Consider the following 23,209-nt stretch of genomic DNA (forward strand, 5'->3'; position numbering starts at 1 on the left):
CAGCAAGCATACGAATAAAGAGCCAGGTAGGTATTTCCTTTTATAAAGGATTTGATCGTCCTGCGCTGCAGTCGAAACGAGGACTTGTATATAGGTGCCTACCCTATGCTTGTCTTTCCTGCAGTGCTAATTTAACTGCTTATGTTGTATGTACTGTAGCCTTCAATAATACCAAGTAATTATCTACTTGAGGTATTTACGTATTATCCATGAATTGTTTCGGGTGAGATTGAGCTCTAAGGGTTGAACAGCGAACCTTGCAGCAGGTAGTCCCTGTACTGCGGAGTAACCCGACAGGAGAATTAGACGCGAATCATGTTCGGGTGTAAAGCTATATTCAATTCAACACTAGTAACAATTCTTAACTAGTCATACTAGTTCATAGATAACGGCCTTCCGCTCGTCCTAGACACGTCGTTAAGGTTGTTGTTCGTCGCGGCTTCGCCGGAGTCGCTCGCTCAGCTCAGCCCATGAGCCTCGGTATAAAAAACGCCCCGCGCCCACTCGCTCGCTCCATCACGAAACTCTCGCCCGAGAGAATATGGTGATATCCAGCGCAACACGTTGGATCTGCCAAGTCCACTTCTGCAGTCAGCACCCCATATTTGATTTTGTCTCAGAAGCATTGCGCAATAATATGGGTTTCTCTGTCGTGTTCCAGAGCAGGACGATATTCATTGATCTTTTGGAGAATGTTTCTTGAGCTGTCTAGGCAGCTGCCTCCTAGCTCTTTGGCGAGAAATGGTAATGATGGCTTCAGGTAGATTATCCCGATCAGGATCCCGCTTTCACCGGTACCTGTCTTGATCAGACAATTCTTCACCACCGGCAACCATGCTGCAGAACTCCTTCATTCTCTTGTCTCTAAGAAGAGTTTCTTCTCCTAGAGACTATCAATGTATGTCAGCCAGATTTGGCTCTTGCTGAGTTTTATCCACAGCAGTCACCATCTTCTCATTCTCTACCCATTATATATCAGCTGGGTGTGGCTTCTGCAGCAGTTGCCACCTTCTGCTTCTCTTTCTGCGGAGCTTGCTGAGTCAGGGCCCCAGTAGCAGTGTTCCGTAAATTATCTGTTCTGGAGCAGGTGAATGGGGCGGTCTTCTTTCTCGAGGGATCGGTAAGGATGCTTTTTCATAATTTCGTATCAGGGCCGGTTATTAGCCTTCCCAAGTCCTTTGAAGCACAGGATGTCGAAAACGCGCGTTTCTTTGCCTTGGTCCGGTAACGCTGCAAATTCGCTCAGCCATAGGATATTCTCCATAAGAGCGATGTTGCTCCGCTGTACACCTGTGTCATCAAAAGCTTAGAAGATTGAAAATAAAAGGGAAGGAAATCCGGAGTCAGCGCCTGTCATAGAGGTAGGTAAGTATCTACTCGCACCTGCGTTCGCGCATTTCCTTTCAGCAATATCGAGACTGACATGTGGTGCACTCTGGTCGGGACTCTTGGCATATACGGCATCATAGTCAATTCCCAGATACTTGCATTTAGTTGTCTTGTTTTTAAACTCCATGCCGATCCGACTTGGCTGTGGGCAGGGGGAAGAGTCCAGGGATGGACTGGTTTTGTGAAAATCAGAATGCTTGTAAATAAGTGTATTGTGTCTGACTTAAGACCCTGAAACAGGGTATAAATCAAATTGTCTGACTGTATCTTTTGATCCTCTGGAATGTCCCTAATTATTCAGTCTGGGATCTGTGATAGGGTTTCATCTGCATTTCTGACCCAGCAACCAATATCAATTTCCTTGTTTTCCCCATTGAAGCTCATATGGAACAGTATTGAGCTTAGCTGTGAGATTTGGGATGACTTTGTTCAAGTTGTTTGTGAACTGTCATGCTTTGAAGCTATTCTTCACTGGATAGTTATATATCTTCACATACTGTCTTCTGCTTAAGCTGACGCACATATCTGATCACTTGCATCAGTCTTGCCTCTGATGATGGAATGTTGAACAGGTGAACCATGCAGCATAAGGCTTGGAGGTTCAAACTAGCTGAGTTGCCATAGTATGAACAGATCAGCACCATACACTTGTCCAATTTTATTGTGAACTCTACCTGTTTTCTTCTTACTAGCAAGAAAAAAGAACAGAAAGCTCACAGAGAGGGAAAACAATTATTTTTATGCGGCTGCTCGTCATCAGGGGAGGAAGACCGGCAGTATATCGTGCCAGCAATGGAGGAAGGGAGTATGCTCGGGCCTTGGAGTCTAGACTTGGGGCGTGCGCTCTCCACCAACGGCTGCGCGGTGCCTACAGTACGTTAGCAGAACTGTCCCAACACCGTCACGAATGCTGTTTTATGGACGTTGTTTTGTCCTAATGGTGCCGCCCAATAACCATTAGCTGCGTCCGCTTGGAAGGACACCTTCCATTTTGTTGAAGCCAATCTGTTGAGTGTCGGTTCGATTCTTCTCATGGGATAGTTGAGTTATACGGTGGTGTCATCGATGAGTGTAAACTGGTGCAGTTTCCGTCAATGCGAAATCGGAGAAGAGATCTTGGCTTACGCCATAAAACTCAGAGAGCAAGAAACTGTTCCTTGTCGATCTCTGATCCCGAGTTCAACTTCTTGAGATTATGGATGCTCTTGTGCAAGAGCCCAGCAGCAGTATCCTTTTCCCATTCACCTGGGTCCCATGGCAGCTCTAAGCCTGAGATATATTGTTCGTCCTCGAGAACAATCAGGAAATTTTATCAATATCGCATACCGTATTTCTACTCCCTGGAAAACCACGCCCCTGTCTGATATGTTGGTATCGTATCCGCATGTTGGAACTCGAGCATTTTACTGGACACTGTATAAGACGAACTGTAACAATAACCCATTCAAAACCAGCGGACAGTGTAAAACAGATCCTGTCATTGATAATGGATTATTAGTGGAGGATCTAATATGGTGCATTTGTTCAGGGAAACGTATTGCGGTCCTCTGCATTACAGGTCTCGGCTATAAAACATCTGTATATTAGCACAGAGTTTCCTCTCAGAAAAGCAAAAAAATAATAGCTTGTGTAGAGTATGACAAGGTGTAAAGGACAAATACTCACAACGCAGGGCTCCTGAAACGAGCGGCGAGGAACATCACCGCCTTTTGTCCACAAGTCCTTATCTTGATGAAGTTGAGGCCAATACTTGCTCCAGTCACTTTCAACAACAATTTTTGGAAGATTGTCTGTATTAACTTCGCGAAGCCAGTCTGGTATCTTTGACAACGCTGTGTAAGGTGTCTGAAAACAACTCTCAACTGCTATCTCAAATTAGTAGAGCACTTAGAGCAGACACACCACGCACAATGGAAGAGGCTTCGGGGTTCCCGCGGAAAGCAACACGGCTGGGGATTGGGCGAAAGGCTGCCCCGGTGCGCTTGAACCGTGAGGTCCGATTCTCAATATCGTATACCTAGTCGATTATCTCTCTTAGATTTGGATATATGGATATAGGAAAATGGACGGACACATCACCACCGCTCCGGGATTGGCTGTGGCCCGCAATTTTGTTTAACAATCCTCGGAAGAGTTGAACCATCTAGGCGAGCGAGGTTGTTTTCACGACTTCGGGGTGAAGGAACAGGAACAAGATGGTATGAGGATAAATTAGAAACATCAGGGTAAATGGCCTGACGGTATATCTCTGAAAAGGGCATAGCATGTCAAAAATTCTATCATATATCCAAAGAGATTTATAAGTAGATAACCACGTTTGACAGAAATGTCAGATATCTTTGGCCTGTGAATCTTGATATCTCTAGCACAGAAGAAAAAGGAAAGGCCGCGGTGTAACGGTCGAACCGATCGTATTTTCTTTGATCAACGTGGTCAATGAAATTCGCCAGCGTTGAGTTGTCGCTTGGTTCAGTCAAGGTTATTCGTAACACCGCATCGAAACGGGTGTACGCGAGATAAGCCTGCTGTGCTTCCGTTACTGCCAAACTGCTGTTCTTGCCGTGCACAATAGTTTGTTGGATGTATCCCGCGGGGTTCTTTCTATCATACACGTCGGCTAACATATATCTCAAGTTTTCCACTGCTTGCAATGACTGAATTGGTGGTGCTTGGAAATGCTGTTCTAGGGCCTTGCACCACTCTTCGATTCCATTTTTATCTGCTCATAGGCCCAATCGCGCTAGATGATTCAGTTCCTGGTTATACCAGGTATCCACCTGTCCGAGCAGACATTCATCCAATCGTTGCCGCATCGCCGTAACGTCCACAATCCAGCTTTTACCCGCCTGTTGGTGAACGAGTAGACGTTATGGCGGCCCATTGGGACTTTCTCTATTTCCTCTTTTGGGCTCTGTGGCAATCGCAGGGATAAATCGCGAAGTTGTAAAAATTTGGGATAGTAAATAGTGATCTCTTGCATCTTCCGATCGAGTACTATACCGCTCTATAATGGCAGTTTGCACAATTTCCCTCAATTATCTTACTTCAAGTGAATAGCTTTCGGTATCTGTGATATATAACGCGGTTTTCAAATGGACGATGACCCTTGAAGGACGGCAGTCTTAGAAATTGGTATAATATCCTTGCAGTCTAGGCATTCCAAGTGAGTCAACAAGTATATTCCTTTCGTGATGAGAGGATGTCGATAGTCGTGTCTTGCCTAGAGGACAGACCAACATCTCCCTTGAATATGGATGTATAGAGTTTATAAAAAGAAAAAAAAAGGTGCTTCTTAGTTCCTCTAGCCTCATTTTGCAGGCTTCTGTGATGCTCTCTTCGTCACCGAACCTGGATACCTTCTCGCTGGCACTAATGTAGCCAGCTTGCTGCTTTATCAGGTGGCCTTGGGCCTCCTCTATTATCTTGTCAAGGCGTGCACTTTCAGCTTTCATGTTTTCGACAAAGCTGTTGGTGTTCACCATTGCCTCAGTCCACTTTTCCTTATATTTAACAGCATCACAATGATCTATGGGGTTCGCCAGCTCTGGTGACAATGCAGCCCCCATCGCGCTCACAACACTGAAAGCTATTAAGCAAGGAGCCTCAAATCTTGAGCATCAACTACCAGAGGCTTACTAGGCTAGGGATCTTCGAGTCACGGAGCAAGCTTCGTCGATCTTCTTGCACCGGGGAGGGGTGTCCGTGGGTGGTCTTGATGAATTTCTAGTTCTTCTGATTTCTATAGAGAGATAGAAAGAAACTGCCAAACAGCCAACAAGCATTAAAAAGCAGGTTTCTTGCTTATCTTCAGTGGTTCTTAATCAACCAGAAGAGAACAGATGAAATTAATGGTACTCGAAAAGCCTTGGATGGCCCTCTCAGTATAATGCCATGTTAGCAATCTATAGTCAGAACGGTCAGACAAAATAGCTAAGGGACACAAGGACTGCCATATTTAACAGAGTAGCAGTTTACAACACGGTTCTCTAGAATAGAACAAAGAGTGGTCAGATGAGAAGAAATATTATGTTGAGTAAGGTAGATGCTAGCATCCATAAGATCACGACTCGATCCTGGTTATAGGCAAGATTACCACTGCCATATCTATGAGGGATGAACTAGATAGAAAAAGATACCTGCTAACCACTATCACTCGCCATAGCTTCAATCATAGATAGAGTTGTTAAGGCGGAAAATCAGAAAATAATTATTAGATACCACAATTTCGATATCCGGGAAAACCCGCTGTAGCAGCTTGCTACCTATTTTTGTTGTCAAGCGCTCTTGTGTTCTATGTGGTTGAATGGGAGAACAATGTCACCAAATGGCACGGCTATGACCCTCGTTAGGAAGCGAGCGGCATAGTCATAGATGCAACCGGGCGGAACAGGGAGCTTCAGCAGGATTATCACCTGTCTCGAAAAGGATATAATCTGAAGAAAGGAATCATTCTAATAGTAGTAGTGTTCTGAGAAACTACTTACTTGACGTCTAACCCTTCACGCTGGATATCCTCCGAATCCTCGGCTTCGGCAGAACTTGGTCGGAACAGAGGGTTAACTACCCAATTACATTCCGACAAGGCCCAATGGATGGCTTCGCAAGATCCTTGCTCAAGGAGAACACAAGGACGCATGTAAATACATTAGGGAATCGAAGAAGGTGCAGGTATAATAGTGTTAATAAACACTTTTCACACTGCATGTAAACAACAAGAATCATCGAAGAAAACTAGAGGAATTTTAGGGTTTTGGGCAAGGGATCATAACCTAACGGTTGCTGAAGATTTAACGATTGGGCAACCTATTGAATCAATAGTGGTCAGCTCGCTCTCCCTCCTCGTCAGCTGGTGCAGTAGATTCAATAAGGTCGCGAAGTATGTTGAGAGGTCCCTGCTGTCAATCCTGACCGGGAAAAAGAACTTCAGTACTGCCAACATATACGATAAGAAGAAAAGGAAAGGAAAGGAAAAATTGGAGGCACCCCTACCGGACCCGACCCCAAGTCCGTAGTCCTGTTAGCCATAGTGAAAATGGGCGGGGTTATCCACTCATAAACCCGGCTGAGTCATATTTTGCGATTTCTGTATGGCAAACCGTTTAATCAGGCTTACAGTGCCCGAGATATTGATTAGGCAGCTAGAGAATTAATGAAGGTCTTTTGCAGCATTTTTCCTGATTTCGATACAAGCAAACCAGTTTGAGACACAGAATCAGAGTAATGGAATGAGATATCCAACGTTAAATTCATTGAAAATATAGCTGTTGAGCACGCAAGAGGCCGAACGGTCCAACCTAGTCAGTGAAAACCTGCCTAGAGAGGTATCGGGACTTATCTATACCAGGTACCTTAGTATATATGCGTAGATATGTAGATACCAAATGTAGTCGTCGAGAATGGAGATAAGAAAGAGGAGGAGAAAGAGAAGGACGATGATTCTGGTGGTTAATATATGCAAAAGCGGGGTGGGCTAATGGCTAATGCCCGTAAGTGATTTACTGATCTTGCCAGTGAATATCATATTACTCTGTATGCCATGCAATGCGGAGGGCTGCAGAGTGGACATTCACTTTTAATGGGAAAAAAATGTAGTGATTGCATATGGTACTTTGATAGCGCCTCCGTTTTCTACGGTTTGCGGAATGCTGGGACAAGTCGACTACTAGGAGATATGCCGATGCAAAGTTCGGATTATGCGGAGCAAGTGGAAAGCTCAGCTTGGAATATTTATTGACATTAACGCCCTCGATTCCTGCTATTTCATTTAATTCGTGTCTATCGTTATCTTTTTATTCGGTGAATTCATCGTAGGTATCTCGTCAATGTACCATTTGCGAAGCCGCAAACTCCTGTAGTGAAGTAAAACTCGTCAGTACATCTAGTATATCCCCTGTAATAACGAAGAGAGTCAAATTCGGAAAGAAGATGTCTCTATAAGAGAACGGAGGGGACAGGATAACGTACCGGAAACTCATCAATTATGCTTGCTGCTACCCTCTCCACATTTTCTGCCACCCCTTGCACGCCTGCATCCCACAGCCGCAGATTTCTCCCCGCTGAACCTGTGCTACCAACGCCAGAAATTCCAGAATCAAAGTATATCACGCCAGAGATCTGGTCGATGCTGCCCTTCAACCGGCCTTGCTCCACCATCCGTGCCGCGTACGCCTCCGCCTTCTCGCCCGCAGTTATCTCGCCATTCCCCTTAAGGCCGAGGATTGCACCCAAAGAGTCGGTGGTGATGTTCTCGTAAAGTTTGCTAGCCGCGACAAGATTGTGTTCGGTGACTGCTTTGTCGAGCACGGTCGTACCGTCCGCCGTCACCGCGAGTTGGTGCGGGGCCAGCTTCTCTGAAAAGGCACTGACCTCTTCTGGTGTCAGGAGACGATCAAGGAACATCTTCTCCAGGATTCCAAACTCGTCTACCGACGTCGCGCGGTCGTCTTTGTACAACCGTGCGAGGGTCCGCGACCGCTGCGGCCCGGCAGGCGCTAGGACAGCGCAGATTATTGCCGCGGAGAGGGCTTTGAGACGGTCACTCTCGTCGACACCAGCTGCAAGACTGACATTGAAGTACTCCTGGCTCGCGTCGAGGAAGCGGCGGCGGGCATCGAGGATGCGGGCCTGTGAGAGCTGGAAGTGGAGCTTGAGCTCGGGATCCTCGATCTTGCTAGGCAGGTTCTTGATCTTGTTCAGGAACGACTCTGCACTGGTCGTGTCATCTTCTTCCAAGTACAGTCGCACGATCCGGATCCACATCCGCACCTTCGCGGCGTCCGAGATCAGGCGCTGCGAGCTGTCGAGATGAATCCCCTGCAGCGCCCGCGCCGCGGCGATGTACTCCTCCTGCGACTCATATGCGTCCGCAAGAATCTCCCGGATTCGTGCATCTTGTTCCTCCATAGACCCGGAGCGAGACTGGAGCAGTGTGATGGCATGTTGACCGACTTTGATTTGGATCTCGGGGGGCAGTCCACGTAGAACGTTGGTGAAGGAGTCTAGGAGCGGGCGGGCGGCGACGATGCTGATATTCTCGTCGAGTATTGAGTCAAGGTAGTAGATAAGGTCCTGGGCAAGCTCATGTTCGGAGGAAGTCGAGACGATCTGGGAGAGTAAGTCGTTGTAGAGCTGTGGCTTGTTCTGACTGGGAGCCGACTCGATCGAGGCCAAAGCGGAGGTCACTTTCTGGGAAGCCATGGCGGGCAAGGGGAACCAGTTCTGATAGATTAGAAATGAAGGAGGGGCAAGTCAGAAAAACTGAAGCCGTCGTCTGAAAGCCAGACGCGGTGGATGAGGTGCAGCTGGACGGAGGGCTGAGGGATGGGGAGTGCGGGAGTTGAGATGGAGCGAGGTTAAGCTCCGCTTATCGATAAGAGAGCCTGGAGAGGTCGTGGACCACTGGCGCTGCGTACAGTCGCTACAAGACGCCAGTCCCTGGAAGGACTCTAAATATGAATTTTACTGCAGATCTTCCATTGGAATTAAAATCTTTTTCCTCTAAAATTTCGCAGTGATTTAAATCACTAAAGGCGAAGCTAAGAGGCGACAGGTGACGTCTGCGCTTAGTTTCAAATTTTCCCTCATACAGCTACCGAGAGCGATCAACGACATTCTAATTCTGAAAGTATAGAACATTCTTATCTTGTAGTCTATATTCAACCATATTCAACCCATGGCGGATACCAGGAGAGATGCTGATTGAAGGTCAAGAGGCTCCAGGGCACCCAATAAGCAAGGACACGTGACCCAGTCAATCAACAGCTCAAGACTCGAATGATGGGAACATCGCGTGGTCGAAACCCGCTCTGTCTTAATTTTTTTTTCTTTTTTTGCCCGGTCACGTTTCCTGCGCGTTGTTCTTCTTGGCAGCGTGGCGGTTGGAGTTGCAGCGGCGCGCCTGGACCGGCCCCACGCGCCAGGCTGCCAGCTCGGGATCTTTGTTCATCGGCGGCGACAGACCGCCCGGCGCCAGTCAGAAAGCTTCACCTCCAGTTGCATCTCCGAATTCACCCTCATATCTAACAACCACATCGATCTGGAGTAGCGACAGCACCAGTCGCAATCTGCAGATTGATTTTACAGCCGCCTCCGGCGGTTCTTCCGCAAACATGGCTGCGCCGATCAAACAGGAACCAGGCACCTCCACGCCGTACATCAAGCCCGATCCCGACAGCAAGGATATCTCGATGGGTGGTATCGAGGACGAGGATATCTACGAAGACGCGGGTGATCTGGACTTTTCAAATGCTGGACAGAATGTCTGGCTCATGCGCATTCCGAGACAGCTGTGGGAGCACTGGTCGAAACTCGACGATGATGAAGAGATACAGATCGGGACGGTCAGGGTTGAAGGGCAACCGACAGACATCAAAAGAGTACGGTTGCCTTCTAGCAGATATGCTGCAAAGTCCACAGACCGAGAAGCTGACTGGATTCTGCAGGTCAGTCTGCGACTCAACGAACGGCCGGATAACAGAGACATTCCCAAAGACTACAACCTGAAGCGGCAAAATGTCACCGCCGACAACAAGTCTTTCTCCGTGCAGAACAGCTACGTCTTCACAGAAAAGGACCTTCCTGGCTACGAAAACCGCGTCAATGTGCTCTTTGGGGAGGCGCGCTCCGCCCTTTACGAAACAATGAAACGGGAAGCCAGGAAGAAGGATCGCAAGAAGAAGTGGGAGCCCTACGTGCGGAAGACGATACCAAGTATGGTCCATCTCTATTTCCCTGAGTGTACAGTTGGCTGATATCTGCGCTACTATAGAACAAACAGCTATCGTCGGAAAGGTCAGGGACGAGTTCAACTGCATTCCGGTCGAGAACGAGGAGTTCAAACGGTTATCCGAGGCGCGCGCCCTAGAGGCGCTCAAGCCAAGAAAGGAGACCAAGTTCATCCACAAGGTTCCGGGCAAGATGCTTCAGCCCAACGCTCTGCCTGGCGAGAAGAGCGCGTTTGTGGTTCGTATCCCCGGCTCTTTGCTTTTCCATTTGCCTGCACTAACGCCATGCAGCAAGCGACGAGGCCGCAAAAGCCCAAGGCGCAGGAGAACAAGACTACGCGTATGCCGCAGAACGAACTTTTGGATCTCATATACCAGTGCTTCCGAGAGCACAAATACTGGCCGTTTAAGACATTGAAGGCAAGACTCAGACAGCCTGAGGCATATCTCAAACAGACGCTGGAGATGGTCGCGCATCTCGTGAAGTCCGGAGACTTTGCGATGACCTGGGAACTTAAACCCGAGGCAAAGGAGAGCAGCTATGCGAATGCTCTCGCGTACAAAGATGCCAAGGAGGAACTCCCTCCTGATCCAGGCTATAGTTTTGAGGAAGGATCGGAAGAAGAACCGACGGGTTCTGATAATGACGATGTTCAGTTTGAGAGTGTGGTCTAACCGTATGGAATGGTCCTGTTGGCATGAGATTGACGGCGTCATTGTTTTACCTGGGCCGGCGATAAATAGGAGTTTTCAGGAGTCTACAGATAATTTTTTTTCTTGTTTTAGTAGAACGATAAAAGTTTAATACCTCATTTATACCTCATTTCTTTTGTTACAGCGAACTGTTCCATTCAATTTGCGTAGTTGTTGAAAACGGGAGGCACCTCACACTTTCACACGTTCAGCTGGATCTCTACAAAGAATAACTTGAAGAAGAAAGAATGGCCACTCTGATTAAGAGGGTCCAGAAGGATGAAGACAGGGGATTTTCCTGCATTATGGCTGGCCATGAGCTAGCTTGACACTGGTTGAGATATCCTTTCAGTGTAAGTATTCCGGGCGACTGCGGAGTCTTTATCAATAACCAATCTGTATGTGAGGAAACACTGACCAGACTTGGCAGCAACATAATACATTTTGGTAAAAATTAGCTGCTTAAGGGCACATAGCTCTCTTTAATTGTGTTGACGATCATACTTCGGTCCTCCACACTCCGCTCCGTCCCCCTTACTGGAGACCCTCCTTCATATCATATCACGTGACTATACAACCGCTTAAGCGCCACAACGCATCACTGAACCAACCTCATTCTAATCACCAACACATAGTGGCGAACCTGACTGCTGCGATACAAATTGTTCGCCTTCCTCTATGAACTGATAGAATATTCTGTTTTACATCCAGGTCCGATATGACAGAAGAGCAAGATCTTCTTGCAAAGATCGGCCAGCTTGCTGGTGAGTTCCGTTGGTCTTAAATGAAACGCTGCAAGGCCCTGACTCTCGTTCAGGTCAGATCAATAGGCACAAGAATCAAGCTTCCCAGAACCAGCGCCCTTATCATAGTGGTCCTCCAACTTCTCCGTACAGTTCCAGACATGCGCCCTATCGACACCCCTCGGGTTGGGCCCCATACCGGGGCAGACCATCTGCCCGACGCCCCGTAGCTCCTCATCGAAATCGCACCCTCATTCTCAATAATGCCAGGACCTCGACTCCCGATGGACAGTCAACTGCGTCTCCTGTCGCCAGCGATAATGATGGCGAAGCAAAGCCGGGCAGCTCAAGCGGGTGGGTCGCGAAACGCGATCGCCATATGCAACTGATCAACTCTGCCGTCTATGACAAGGAGATGCAGGCGAGGACTAAGGCTATTGAGGAGAGCAGAAGACAGAAGGCTGAGCGAAGAGCAAAGATTGAAGAGGCAAAGGTGCTGAGATACGCGCAGGGGGCTGGAAGGCAGTATCAAAGCGTGCCCGCCCATGCCCCTGCTGCCGCTCAACGCCCAGCAGCTTATCAGATCATGGTCAACGATATCACGTTCCAGGTTGCGCGAGGTGGGAGCAAGTTGATCAGATTATCCAGTGCGGCCTCCGTCCCCGACCGGTCAAATCTGAGGGCTGGCTTACCTGTTGTAGATGATCCGAATACCGCGAAAGCGACGCCGAAGAGAGTGACCGTTGGTGGAGTAAGCTTCGTCCGAAGCAAAAGCGGGAACCTCCATCGTCTGGGCGCAGTCGCGTCGAGGAGGTGGGTGATTACGAATCACCATAGATCGATTTGGGTCGCGACAACTCACAACGTGCACAGAAAAGCTACGGGAGTTAAGAAAAAGAACGAACTCTGCAAGAGATTTTCCACGACGGGTACCCGGCTCTCCCTCCGCAGACGCTCATCGCGTCTCTCGTTATGCCATGGATTTCATTTCTCGTTACGGCTAGCTCGTCCCGATACTGACTTGAGGCTTTATCTAGGCACCTGTTACAAGGGACCATCCTGTCCCTACATCCACGACCCGGACAAAGTCGCCATCTGCAAGGAGTTCCTTCAAACTGGTAAATGCAGCGCTGGCTTGGGTTGCGATCTCTCCCATGAACCATCGCCCCACAGATCCCCTGCTTGTATGCATTTCCTCAGAGGCCGTTGCTCGAATCCAGAGTGTCGCTATGCCCACATCCGGGTGACCCCCGGTGCGCCTGTGTGCCGAGCATTTGCAACACTAGGCTACTGCGAAAGGGGCGCTGAGTGCGACGAGCGCCACGTTCATGAGTGCCCGGATTATGCCAACACCGGCACTTGCAACAGAAAGAGATGCAAACTGCCCCATGTTGACAGGGCGGGTCAGATCCGGAAGAATGCTGCTGCTAACAAAGCAGGTTCTCCCGAAGAAGACGACGAGGAGGCCGACCTATCTAGCGAAGAGGAGGATTTCGACGCGATCGATTCGGATGACGTCGACTCTGATGAACTAGATGAAGATCCGGTAGAGATGATAGAGGCTGGCCCCGACACCGGCGAGATCTCTCAGCAGCAGGACTTTGTCCGTTTCTGAGCGTGAGTCTTGTCTTAACGCTACTAATCTCGCAGGAGCAACCAGGCAACAGCTTTGTAGTCGATGGCTGCTTTGGCCTTGCAGACTTTTCGGACCGGGCAATGATTGCCTGTCCACGGACCATGTCGTTTCCTCCCCTTTACAGAATTTGCTTTTTCTCTTTCGGCGTTGCGGGCGTATATTTCGGATGCAGAAGTTAAGATACCAATCTGAGATAGCTGTGAATAAGTTGTCTATAGCAACCTATCGTTTCGCAACAGTGCTTTTTGAGCTCTTTCACATGTTTCTCTGAGATATCCACTTTGGTTGGTTGGTTATGATGAAGACGAAGACGAAGATGAAGATGAAGATGAACAAAAGGATGCGGAAGAAGGAAAGGAGGAGAGATAAGCTTTTCGGCTTGGTTTCTTTTTTTTTAGTCTTCTCTTGGACAGGACAGAAGAACGAAAAAAGAATAATTAGTAATGTCAGTTTAGGAAAAATCGAAAAAGACAAGTTTTGTATGAATATGTCTAAAGAGATTTCTATGCTTCGAACGTCATGTTAATTCCGTTTGCCGTCTACCAAGAAACCAATACCTAGAAGGTGGACTCGAGTGCTGAACGATAATATAGGTACCAGTACGGAGTGATTAATCGTGTTGGTGTTCTTTCAAAGTACCGTACGACAAGATCTGTTGATTTTTTTTTTTTTTTACAATATAGCACATCCGTAGAAATGAGGAAATGGTGATTATGGCAGGAAAGGTCGTTGGCGCCTTTTTATGAGACGTATACAGCCCTTATCCTAATCCTAGATCTGCTAATTTCAAAATGTGGTTTAGGAGGCCATCCGATACGACGGACTTTTTTGGACGATGAGGAAAGTCGTCATAGATTAAAATAACCAGTTTCTTTTCCAGACAAGATAAAAGACATCCTAGGACGAAAAATCCCACAACCCTCTGATCATACTCCCCGGCGCCGTATCCTGCCCACCATCCTCCTCCAGCATCCGATTCGTAAAGATCCGCTTCGGGATCTGATACTCGACGACGGGGGTCCTCTTCAGCGGCTTGTCCTCGGTGCCCAGCTCCGCCAGCAGCATCCCCTGGTAGGTGTAGTCGAGGAAGTCCTCCAGGTTGTACGCCTGTTTGGTGAACTGCTCGGAGATGATGCGGGCCAGGGCGGCGACGTTGGGGTGGTAGTGCGACTGGAGGGTCTCGATCTCCCACAGGCTGCTCTCGATGGCGTCGGTGAGGGTCGGGTCCGGCTCGTCCGGGTCGAAAGGGTCGTCCATCCCCTCGGCTTCCAATTCGGCTTTCCACCCCTCGTCGCGGATCGCGCGGTGGATCATGAATGTTGTGGTTGGGTGGTTTTTCAGGAGGTTGTAGATCCAGGGGACGATGGCTACGATAGCTGTCGGGGGTGCGTTGAGCGCGAGTCGGGAGAGTCGTTTGATGAAGCTGGCGATCAGCGTCGCTGGCAGGTGGGTGGAGGCTAGGAAGGTGTTCATCAGGCGGAAGAAGCGTGAACGGTGTTTCGAGTGCAGGAGGTCCTTGTCGAGGAGGGAGTAGAGCTTCGGGTAGAATTGAGGGTAGTCCAGGTTCTTCTCCTGGATGAGGTAGAAGAGACCGGAGAGGGCAAGCAGCGACATTGCGCCACCGACGTTGTAGGAATCGGTCAAGAAGTCCATCAGGAGCTCTGATCTGCTGAACCAAGGCGCGATGGTGTGCGACATGATTCGCAGCAGACCCTTCCGCTGAGACTCCGAGATCTTATTTCGTAGAACCGCCAACCAGGCTTCCTGGGCGCGCTTCTTGTAAGAGTTGACAGACGTGAGATTCTTGGTCTTCTCTCCGGACTTCACGTAGAAGTTCTTGAACTCGTGCTCCGGCCGCGGCACAGAGTCGCATTCCGTGAGCATGGTTATCAACGTTTCAAGGATTTCGGTGCTCCGTTCCGTCGCGGCGTACGCGCTTCAGATTTGTCAATATCATATCAAGACATACAAGACTTTACTGGGCACAACTTACGATATCTGCATGAAGGTATAGTATCGGATATCCTCATACTCCTTGAGGAATTTGTTGATGAACTCGGACCGCAGCGACTGTCCATCCTCGGCTTCAACGACGGCCTCGAAAACACCCTTGAAGAAACCCGATGACCAAACATGACTTTCGGCTCCAGGAAGATGTGTCGCGCGTTCATTAACTAGGCGCATGGACAGAGTTAGGGCAGTGATCTGGAACCGTCAGTAAGCATCTGAACCTTGAAACTGCATAGTGTGCCGACCTGTGTGGAGGGATCCGCCTGGCGAATGATGTCCAGCAATGCTGTCTGATATTCCTGACACCGTTCCTTCAACCAGGCCACGATGATCTTCTCTGGCTCTGCAGCCCGGGGCGTCTCCCTGAGGTGCCCGCCCGCGATCAGCCTGCAGAATACTCTGCAGAGGGATACTGCAACCGCGAGATTGGGTTTCTTTGCAGAGTCACCAACATCGAGCATCGATATCAGGGTCGCAATGTTGTTGTAGTACTTCCGGGACTCAGCAATCTGGTTCTCCAACTCCTGAACCTTTGCTGTCGCATCTTCACTCTGGTCTTCCGCAACTGCGCGGCGCTTGGAGGACGGTACGACGGTTTCTTTGTTGCCCTTCTTTCTTTTCTTGGAGCCCTGGACTCCATCCATGATGCCGGGCATCCTGTCTGTCCAGCGGCCGTTTATCCTGTCTGGAAATCGTCGCAACGAGGCCTGCAGCTCTGTTACTTTGCTCTTCGCATCGCGGAATTTTGAGATATTCGGCTACGGTTTTTCCGCCCGTGAGCGGGGCGTTTCCCCTTACGGCTAGTGTCTTCCGCACCACCCAAACCGCCATCCCGACCTCAATCTCGTCAGTTCCGTTCATCCATCAAATCTCGCTCCCCATCATCGCAGCAATGGCTTCGCGTCTGGCTCACCGCGCCATCGGTATGTTGGATGAAATTCCGAACGGCCCAATTGAACCCCTGAGTGCAGTTACTGAGTCGTTCCAGGCGCCGCTCGGCTCCGACCGGCCCTTCCTGTCCGTGCCATCACCGCTAACCTGACCGCGACCCGGGCCAACTCGAACGTCCCTAGCGAGGACCCCAAGAAGAAGGCCCAGTCGATCCTCGACGCCCTGCCGGGCCAGTCCCTGGCCTCGAAGACCGCTATCCTCTCCGCTGGTGCCGGTCTCTCCATTGCCGCCATCAGCAATGAGCTCTACGTTCTCAACGAGGAAACCGTTGCCGCCTTCTGTCTGCTTAGCGTCTTCACCTTCATCGCCAAGTATGGTGGCCCCGCGTACAAGGAGTGGGCTGAGGGCCAGGTCCAGAAGCACAAGGACATTCTGAACGCTGCCCGCGCGGACCACACGAACGCCGTCAAGCAGCGCATTGAGAACGTCGAGCAGCTGAGCGGCGTTGTTGACATCACCAAGCAGCTTTTCGAGGTCTCCAAGGTACGACGGTAACTCAGTTGGAAGAGAGGAAGATGTCGTACTGACGTTGCTTGTGAAGGAAACCGCTAAGCTCGAGGCTCAGGCTTACGAGCTTGAGCAGCGCGTTGCCCTTGCCAATGAGGCTAAGCAGGTTCTTGACTCGTGGGTGCGCTATGAGGGACAGGTCAAGCAGCGCCAGCAGGCTGAGCTCGCTCAGACTGTCATCAGCAAGATCCAGAAGGAGCTCGAGAACCCCAAGGTTCTGAAGCAGATTCTGGACCAGAGCGTTGCTGATGTTGAGAGTAAGTAATTGCCATTTTCGAGATGCTGGGCCCGGAACTAATTGAAAATGCAGGGATTATGTCCGCCAAGAGCCAGTAGATGGACAGAATATGATAGCTTTGTGACATCGTGTACAAAATCGAAGAGCTGTTCTCTTTGTGATACAGTCTAGACTTCCAATTCCATTTCAAACGTTCTGAAGTCATCTTGGTTCCGCTTCATCTCGGATGCTCGTATCCGTTTTCCGGTTTTGTTAGACTAATTGTCCACTGGTACAAGGTCTAACTCGTTTTGATATGCTAGGGCTCTGGGTCGCACCTGTATTACCCCATAATTGGAGGGACGCTCCGCGTCACCTGGACGGCCTGTTGGGCAGACATCTTATTTATGCTAAGTTGGTCTTGCCTTGGGTTATGCAAGTCGAATGCGTTGACGTAGCCTAGCTCTGCACGTCAGAATACCGACGCTTAGGGCTGACTTACCATCGTCTATGCCTTACTGTGGAGACAGTGGACAACAGCAACAATGCAGAAAGGCTCTGCGTTCGCCACGATTTAGGTACTCGAATGGAGCTATTTTAGACGGCCTCGACGACCCACCATGCATGCGCTGCGATCTCGATAGCTGCCCAAATCTCCGCTTTCTGGATGGTAATCTGACGCTTTCAAGGCTTAAAACGATTTTCCCCGTTCTTTATATAACTCCTAGCCATTCCTTTCCTGGTCGCTTCGAGCAATAACGTTGTCTCGGTACTTTCAAAGTTGACGTGGATGTAGCGGAAAGCCTTCGACAGGCCGCTAACACGTTGAAGATATGGCTGAAAAGATCTTCCGGATGCAGGTGTGGTGTTCTATATTTGCATGTAGTAATGCTCGTCTCTCAGGTCCACCCTTGGTCCCAAGGTTCTCAAGCATCTCCAAGCATCTACAGTGTCGAAAGAGCGATTTTTCTGTGGTAACCACGTAGCATTGGAACATGTCAGCGTTAGGAAATTGAGCAGCTCCCCTTGATGAGGTATACCGTCTTTGTCTGACAGATGGCCATCTTTTTGCTCCCCAAGAACGCCCTCTGGTTGCACAAAAGAGAACATAGCTATGCAGAGGATATTTAACAGTGTCTTCGTGCTTTCCCTATTTTTTTTGATTACTCCAGTCCAGAGAATCCTATGATCTGCGTACAATGATGGCCTCAAATGAGACAGTTGGGGATACACTGTTCTTTGTCAGGCTTGCGGGTTGATACTCTATATCCGATATTCTTTATATGATTATCTCGTTCTCAGAGGTTACAGAAGATTTTCATTCAAATATCAAAAATAGTCCATCCCGCGAATCCCGCGGCTTTAGATGTGTATAGATCGCTTCTATTTTGTAGACCGTCAGGTAGCCAACGCCAACAAATGAACTGTGCGCCATTCTCGGTCTCCCCTGTGTCCACGCATGTGGACGAGTCGAGAGTTTCAGCGTAACGGTGGCTGAGACGTTGAACCGTGGACCGTGGCCAGGGCAAGCACCTCAGGCGTCACAGGCGTCCAGTCAGTCCATCTGTACTCCAACTGAATATAAGAACGGTGATCGACACAGCCACAGCACGGCGCTTATGTCTGTGCCTGAATTAGAATCCCTTCTCCTCGGGTCGTATAAGAACTGCCAGCAGCTGTCGTTCTATTAAGAAATAGTATTCCACGGACGCACTTCCGCCTGCAGGTCTCTCCGCGATCAAAAAATCGAACCCACCAACGTTCCGAGACATCCCCGCAGAACCCCGCGGTTCACCGCCACCATGCCGTTGAAAGATATACTTCACAAGAAGGATAAAATCGGCGACACAGCCGGGCACAATCAGCCTGGTGGTGCTCCTCCTGTTTCCCCGCAGGACTTGATCCCAGAGCTCCGATTCACTCGAACCGACACCCACACCGAGGAGGTCCTCCGCCCTCCGGTCCACGACGGTCACAATGGCGGTATATCCGGCCGCCACAGCCCGGAGCACTTGTCACCATCCTCATCACCCAACCGGTTGTCCATTTTCCGACGCTCCAGATCCCCCTCAGAGTCATCGAGCCATTCCCCGACAAGGGCCAAGGGGGGAAGACGTCTCTCTTCGCTGCTGGGGTTTGACCGGGACCATTCGTCGCGGAACGCCAGTTCGACGTCCCTCAACGTCCCTTCCGACCTACCGCAAATTGGAGACAAGAATGTCGACAACGAGGAGAGAGAGGCCCAGTGGGAGAAGAGGGCGACGATGCTGGTGCAGGGAAACCCGCATTTGGGACCGACCAGCCGTCCATCGAGCTCATATAGTACCTTTGACGATGGGCTATTGTCGCCTAGAGGGCCACGGACGAGAAGCTGGAGCAATTCCAGGGTGAATGATCCGGAGGGAGATGTACGTTTATTCTCACATGAGGCTTCATCTAGAAATTACCTGTCGTCGGTGTTTACTGATGGAGATAATAGGTCAGCATACAAGAAGCCATTCGTCTGCACGAGGCTGGAGGTTAGCAGCGACATCTCGAGGTCCCCTTTTTCAGAAGACATATATTAATGTTATGGCTGTTTACAGAGCTGGAGGCGTCGACACAGATGTTCGGCCAGCTTGCGGATCCTAATGGTGCCAACAATGCACTGAGCCAGGTACTCTACGGACTTGCTCTCAGGTGAGAAAACAAGATTACTCCATCTCAACTCGAACCACCTACCGGTTAGAAGATGAGGTTAACGAAACATGTTCAGACATGGCTGGGGATGCACTCCGGATCCTGCAAAGGCGATAACGTACCTCTCCGCAGCGGCATCAAACTCCGCTTCGATAGAAGAGGAGGCCCTCCGAGCAGGTATGAAGAAGGGAGGCGTTGCCAAAGGAGAGCTCGTCCTTGCCATATTCGAGTTGGGCAATTGCTTCCGCAATGGCTGGGGCGTGGAGAAAGACCCTGTTGCCGCCAGACAATACTATGAAACGGCGGCAAATCTAGGGGACGCCGATGCCATGAACGAAATCGCATGGTGTTACCTTGAGGGCTTTGGAGGGAAGAAAGACAAGGTACGGATTTTTCATATTTTTCCGTCTTATTTTTATTGTGCGTGGCCGTTTCTCATGAGGCTTGTTGAGCCTCTTTGTGTGATGATGACAATGTTCCTGTGCTTGACAAATCTTGTTCGCTCTGTCCCTGACATAAGGAGCACCAACCACATCCTTATGTCAGGAATTACCAAATCACACACTTGTCATCACATCGGGCAGCAACATTTTTTTTTCTAGCTCACCTTCACTTTGTTGTTGATGTTCCTTGCATGATGCGGATCCGAAGTACTGATTCGACGATCGCCCTCTGTTTTAGTATATGGCAGCCAAATACTACCGGCTTGCGGAGGAAAACGGCAACAAGATCCTGGGGAACTCCTGGTACGTCACAGCTCAGTCTCTCGTCTGTGTGGCTTAAGCCCCTCCATCTGTACCTATTCTCAGCTCTACGGCTGAGAGCTATGACTGCGGTTCGCTGGGATCATGCAGAAAGCGCGTCTCGGAAGCGACGCGCCGGACTCGGTCGATAGGCTCTCGTGCGCCCTCCGCATTATCGACCGTCGTTCTTCTACTGCATACCCACATGCAGGGCACCAGCCCGCCTTTTTCCCCCCTCTCCTCGCACTGTCCATCATCCCCGTTTGGGCTTAAGGCTGATTACTGTTGATCACGATGCTTGATCTTTGCAGGATATGGAAAGATAAATACAATCCCAAGTGAAATACGATACGCGGCCCCCACCACGGCCCCTGTCTTTGACGGCGTTACGCCCATCGACTCCTCGACACCCCAGGCCATTCCAGGCGTGGTAGTTGAGCTCACATGCACAGCGCAACGCGAACGAATCGAACCGACAAGATGCCTTGCTATCTGCAACGATCCCCCAGCATCACCGTACCGTACTCGTACCGACGTTCGTAATCATCTCCCGTGTATGTACAGTACAGTACTTACATGTTCTACTACCTACTTACTATCTTTCCTCCCCGACCCTGGACCTGTTATTTACACGATCACTCTTACCTACCTATCTAACCTTAGGCCATTACCATGGACTATGGAACTATACCCATTCGATCGAACAGATATGATCTCCATGATCTGATCTGACCCGATCACATCACCCCACCATAGCCTGCCTACCCGACGAAAGCCTCATCTTTGCTTGTCTCTCGGACGTCCGCTGCATATGGCATCAACCCGATCACATAATCAGAATTCTCTTCTTCTCTGTGTTCTATGAGTCACTCAGGCACACCTCTGTGCCTCGCAAGGCTCATTGCCCCTCGTTCGATACCTTCTGTACTGTGCTTTTAGCAATATGTGATTTTTCATCTTCCCCCCTACTTCGAATCCCTACCTTGCCTACCTAAGTTTTTCTGTCGGTTGTAATATCTCCCTACTGTACTGTACAATTTTTTTGTTTATGTGTGTATACCTAATTTATCACCTGTATTATATTCTGTCTGTCTGTCCAATATAATATGTATGTGCTTCAGCCAAGCCAATGGTGCGCTTGTATACAATTGTTTTAAATTATAGGTTTTTTGTCCCAAGGTTTTCGAATCAAGGTGCAAGGTGTTTGCATTTTCTTTTTCGGCCAAGTAAATATCTACGAGAATATTTATATACCTAATTTATCATCATAGTTAAAAACTCAAAAGAAGATATCGACCCCTATCTACCTATAACCGTCCAACTATCGATCATTCAGCCCCCCCCCCCCTTTTTTTTTTTATTTTAATGTCCGCGTGTGTATGTACTGTAGCATGCAACGCAACGCAACGTAATGCCATGCTCATGCTATGCCATGCTGCGCTATGCATCTCAAGCCTGGAAATCCTGCCCGTGCACCTTAAGTTAGGTACCTAGGTAGGTACCTAAGGCAGTTACCTCCATTTATCTAACGGATGAGTCAAAAGTCGACCTCACGGGCCTTCTTCGCCTACCGCCTACCGAGGTGCAGTACAGACCGCCTAACGTCTAACGGCTAAGTCCACCTAGGTCGGGACGGACCCCACTGTCCATATCCAGATAGTTAAAGCACAGTTCGCATGCTGCCATCTGCCATGCCATGTCTCCAGCTTTTACCCCGCGGCTTGAATCTGGTTAAGGCTCATGACGAAGGACCCCTCCTTGAGACCTCGCAATCGCTTATAGAAGATGCCTCTTACGGCAACTACTGTTACGGCAGAGGATCAGGAAGAAGAGAAGAAATGTCTGAGTACCCTAGCGTCCAAGACGCAAATCGAATTCTTTTGTAGAAAAGAAAAACCCTATCTGCTGCTAAAACCAAATCAAACCGAATAGACCGATCAAATAGAACAGGAACAGGAAAAAAAATCGTCACGTCGTCAACAGGTTGGAAAAAGGTCATGTGAATGTCAATCATCATCAAGTGTTTTCTTCATGTCATCACCACCCACAGCATCATAGACCTTAAGACTCTCTTTTTGGTCTCGGTCTTCATCAAGTCAATGTCACCAATCAACCCTTATAATCATGTAAGGTAATATGTGACAATGAATATAACCAAACATATGATAAAGGGAAACAATGGTGGCAGTGGGATAAATATCACCGACTGCAAAACAGTGAGTGGAGTCCCAAGTATTCCAGATTTGGGTCCGTCAGTCAGCTCTTCCGGAGAAGAGAAGATGAGGAGGATGGTAATGACAAGAACTTCCAAGTCATAAGCAATCGCAGTCATAATAGTATTCATCACAGGTGTGCCACCAATGGCCCACTAAGAAGTAGAGAAGAAGATCATGACGATAAATATGAAGGAAACTTGTAACAGGTCATAAAAAAGCAAAGCACGAAATGAAACTTCTGAATCTTGCTCGAAAAAAGCGACATCCGTTCCGTTGTTCCGTTGCCCTGTCCGTAAACCTGAATTCAAACCACAAAAAAAGTCATTAACATATCATGTCATGCCACCCAAAGCAAAAGTTCATGTCATCAGTTCTGTCTTTCCATGTCATTCATTGCCATGTCATTCATTGCCAAAAAAGATACGATAACATACGCCGTAAACCCCAAAGATTCATCACTAAAGCTAGTCAAACAATCGCTAAATAGCAGCAACCCATCCATGATGCAATAAATGACAACATAGGAGAGAACAAAGGAAATGGTGGAGCGTCGAGCTGCGGTTCGCTGCGAATGGCAGTGCCAAAGTGTGCCTCGTACAGGGGCGGTGTTTTTTTTTTGATGAAGAGAATAGCCACAGAAAAGTAGCGTGTCGGTCTAACTAGGCCAACTTCGCCTGGCCGGACCTGGTCAAGTCTAGGACG

At 49.0% G+C, this 23,209-nt stretch overlaps 8 protein-coding genes across 8 annotated transcripts; 5 read left to right on the forward strand and 3 right to left on the reverse strand.

Moving 5' to 3' along the window:
* Positions 1-1,147: 1,147 nt before the first annotated feature.
* Positions 1,148-1,516, reverse strand: VTN00DRAFT_5352 (uncharacterized protein; the record flags this gene model as incomplete). The annotated part of the gene is made up of 2 exons (XM_069431874.1): positions 1,148-1,290; positions 1,384-1,516. 2 exons carry the CDS (start codon positions 1,514-1,516, stop codon positions 1,148-1,150), a joined length of 276 nt encoding a protein of 91 aa, XP_069287789.1.
* A 5,692-nt stretch (positions 1,517-7,208) lies between these two features.
* On the reverse strand, positions 7,209-8,586 carry VTN00DRAFT_5353 (uncharacterized protein; the record flags this gene model as incomplete). Its single annotated transcript, XM_069431875.1, has 2 exons — positions 7,209-7,238; positions 7,354-8,586. The coding sequence occupies 2 exons, from the start codon at positions 8,584-8,586 to the stop codon at positions 7,209-7,211; spliced, it is 1,263 nt and encodes a 420-aa protein (XP_069287790.1).
* A 911-nt stretch (positions 8,587-9,497) lies between these two features.
* VTN00DRAFT_5354 (uncharacterized protein) lies at positions 9,498-10,787 on the forward strand (the record flags this gene model as incomplete). Its single annotated transcript, XM_069431876.1, has 4 exons — positions 9,498-9,764; positions 9,831-10,098; positions 10,157-10,350; positions 10,404-10,787. The coding sequence occupies 4 exons, from the start codon at positions 9,498-9,500 to the stop codon at positions 10,785-10,787; spliced, it is 1,113 nt and encodes a 370-aa protein (XP_069287791.1).
* Positions 10,788-11,523: 736 nt separating this feature from the next.
* On the forward strand, positions 11,524-13,163 carry VTN00DRAFT_5355 (uncharacterized protein; the record flags this gene model as incomplete). Its single annotated transcript, XM_069431877.1, has 5 exons — positions 11,524-11,569; positions 11,623-12,195; positions 12,250-12,361; positions 12,422-12,477; positions 12,586-13,163. The coding sequence occupies 5 exons, from the start codon at positions 11,524-11,526 to the stop codon at positions 13,161-13,163; spliced, it is 1,365 nt and encodes a 454-aa protein (XP_069287792.1).
* A 918-nt stretch (positions 13,164-14,081) lies between these two features.
* On the reverse strand, positions 14,082-15,850 carry VTN00DRAFT_5356 (uncharacterized protein; the record flags this gene model as incomplete). Its single annotated transcript, XM_069431878.1, has 3 exons — positions 14,082-15,120; positions 15,178-15,389; positions 15,440-15,850. 3 exons carry the CDS (start codon positions 15,848-15,850, stop codon positions 14,082-14,084), a joined length of 1,662 nt encoding a protein of 553 aa, XP_069287793.1.
* A 236-nt stretch (positions 15,851-16,086) lies between these two features.
* VTN00DRAFT_5357 (uncharacterized protein) lies at positions 16,087-16,988 on the forward strand (the record flags this gene model as incomplete). Its single annotated transcript, XM_069431879.1, has 4 exons — positions 16,087-16,117; positions 16,183-16,628; positions 16,687-16,909; positions 16,963-16,988. The coding sequence occupies 4 exons, from the start codon at positions 16,087-16,089 to the stop codon at positions 16,986-16,988; spliced, it is 726 nt and encodes a 241-aa protein (XP_069287794.1).
* Positions 16,989-18,671: 1,683 nt separating this feature from the next.
* Positions 18,672-20,331, forward strand: VTN00DRAFT_5358 (uncharacterized protein; the record flags this gene model as incomplete). The annotated part of the gene is made up of 5 exons (XM_069431880.1): positions 18,672-19,277; positions 19,349-19,388; positions 19,455-19,548; positions 19,625-19,931; positions 20,230-20,331. 5 exons carry the CDS (start codon positions 18,672-18,674, stop codon positions 20,329-20,331), a joined length of 1,149 nt encoding a protein of 382 aa, XP_069287795.1.
* Positions 20,332-22,294: 1,963 nt separating this feature from the next.
* VTN00DRAFT_5359 (uncharacterized protein) lies at positions 22,295-22,710 on the forward strand (the record flags this gene model as incomplete). Its single annotated transcript, XM_069431881.1, has 2 exons — positions 22,295-22,422; positions 22,509-22,710. The coding sequence occupies 2 exons, from the start codon at positions 22,295-22,297 to the stop codon at positions 22,708-22,710; spliced, it is 330 nt and encodes a 109-aa protein (XP_069287796.1).
* Positions 22,711-23,209: the final 499 nt, after the last annotated feature.

This window comes from Thermoascus crustaceus (genome assembly GCF_041956765.1).
Source record: "Thermoascus crustaceus strain CBS 181.67 unplaced genomic scaffold VTN00scaffold_3, whole genome shotgun sequence".
In the NCBI taxonomy this organism is placed as follows: domain Eukaryota; kingdom Fungi; phylum Ascomycota; class Eurotiomycetes; order Eurotiales; family Thermoascaceae; genus Thermoascus; species Thermoascus crustaceus.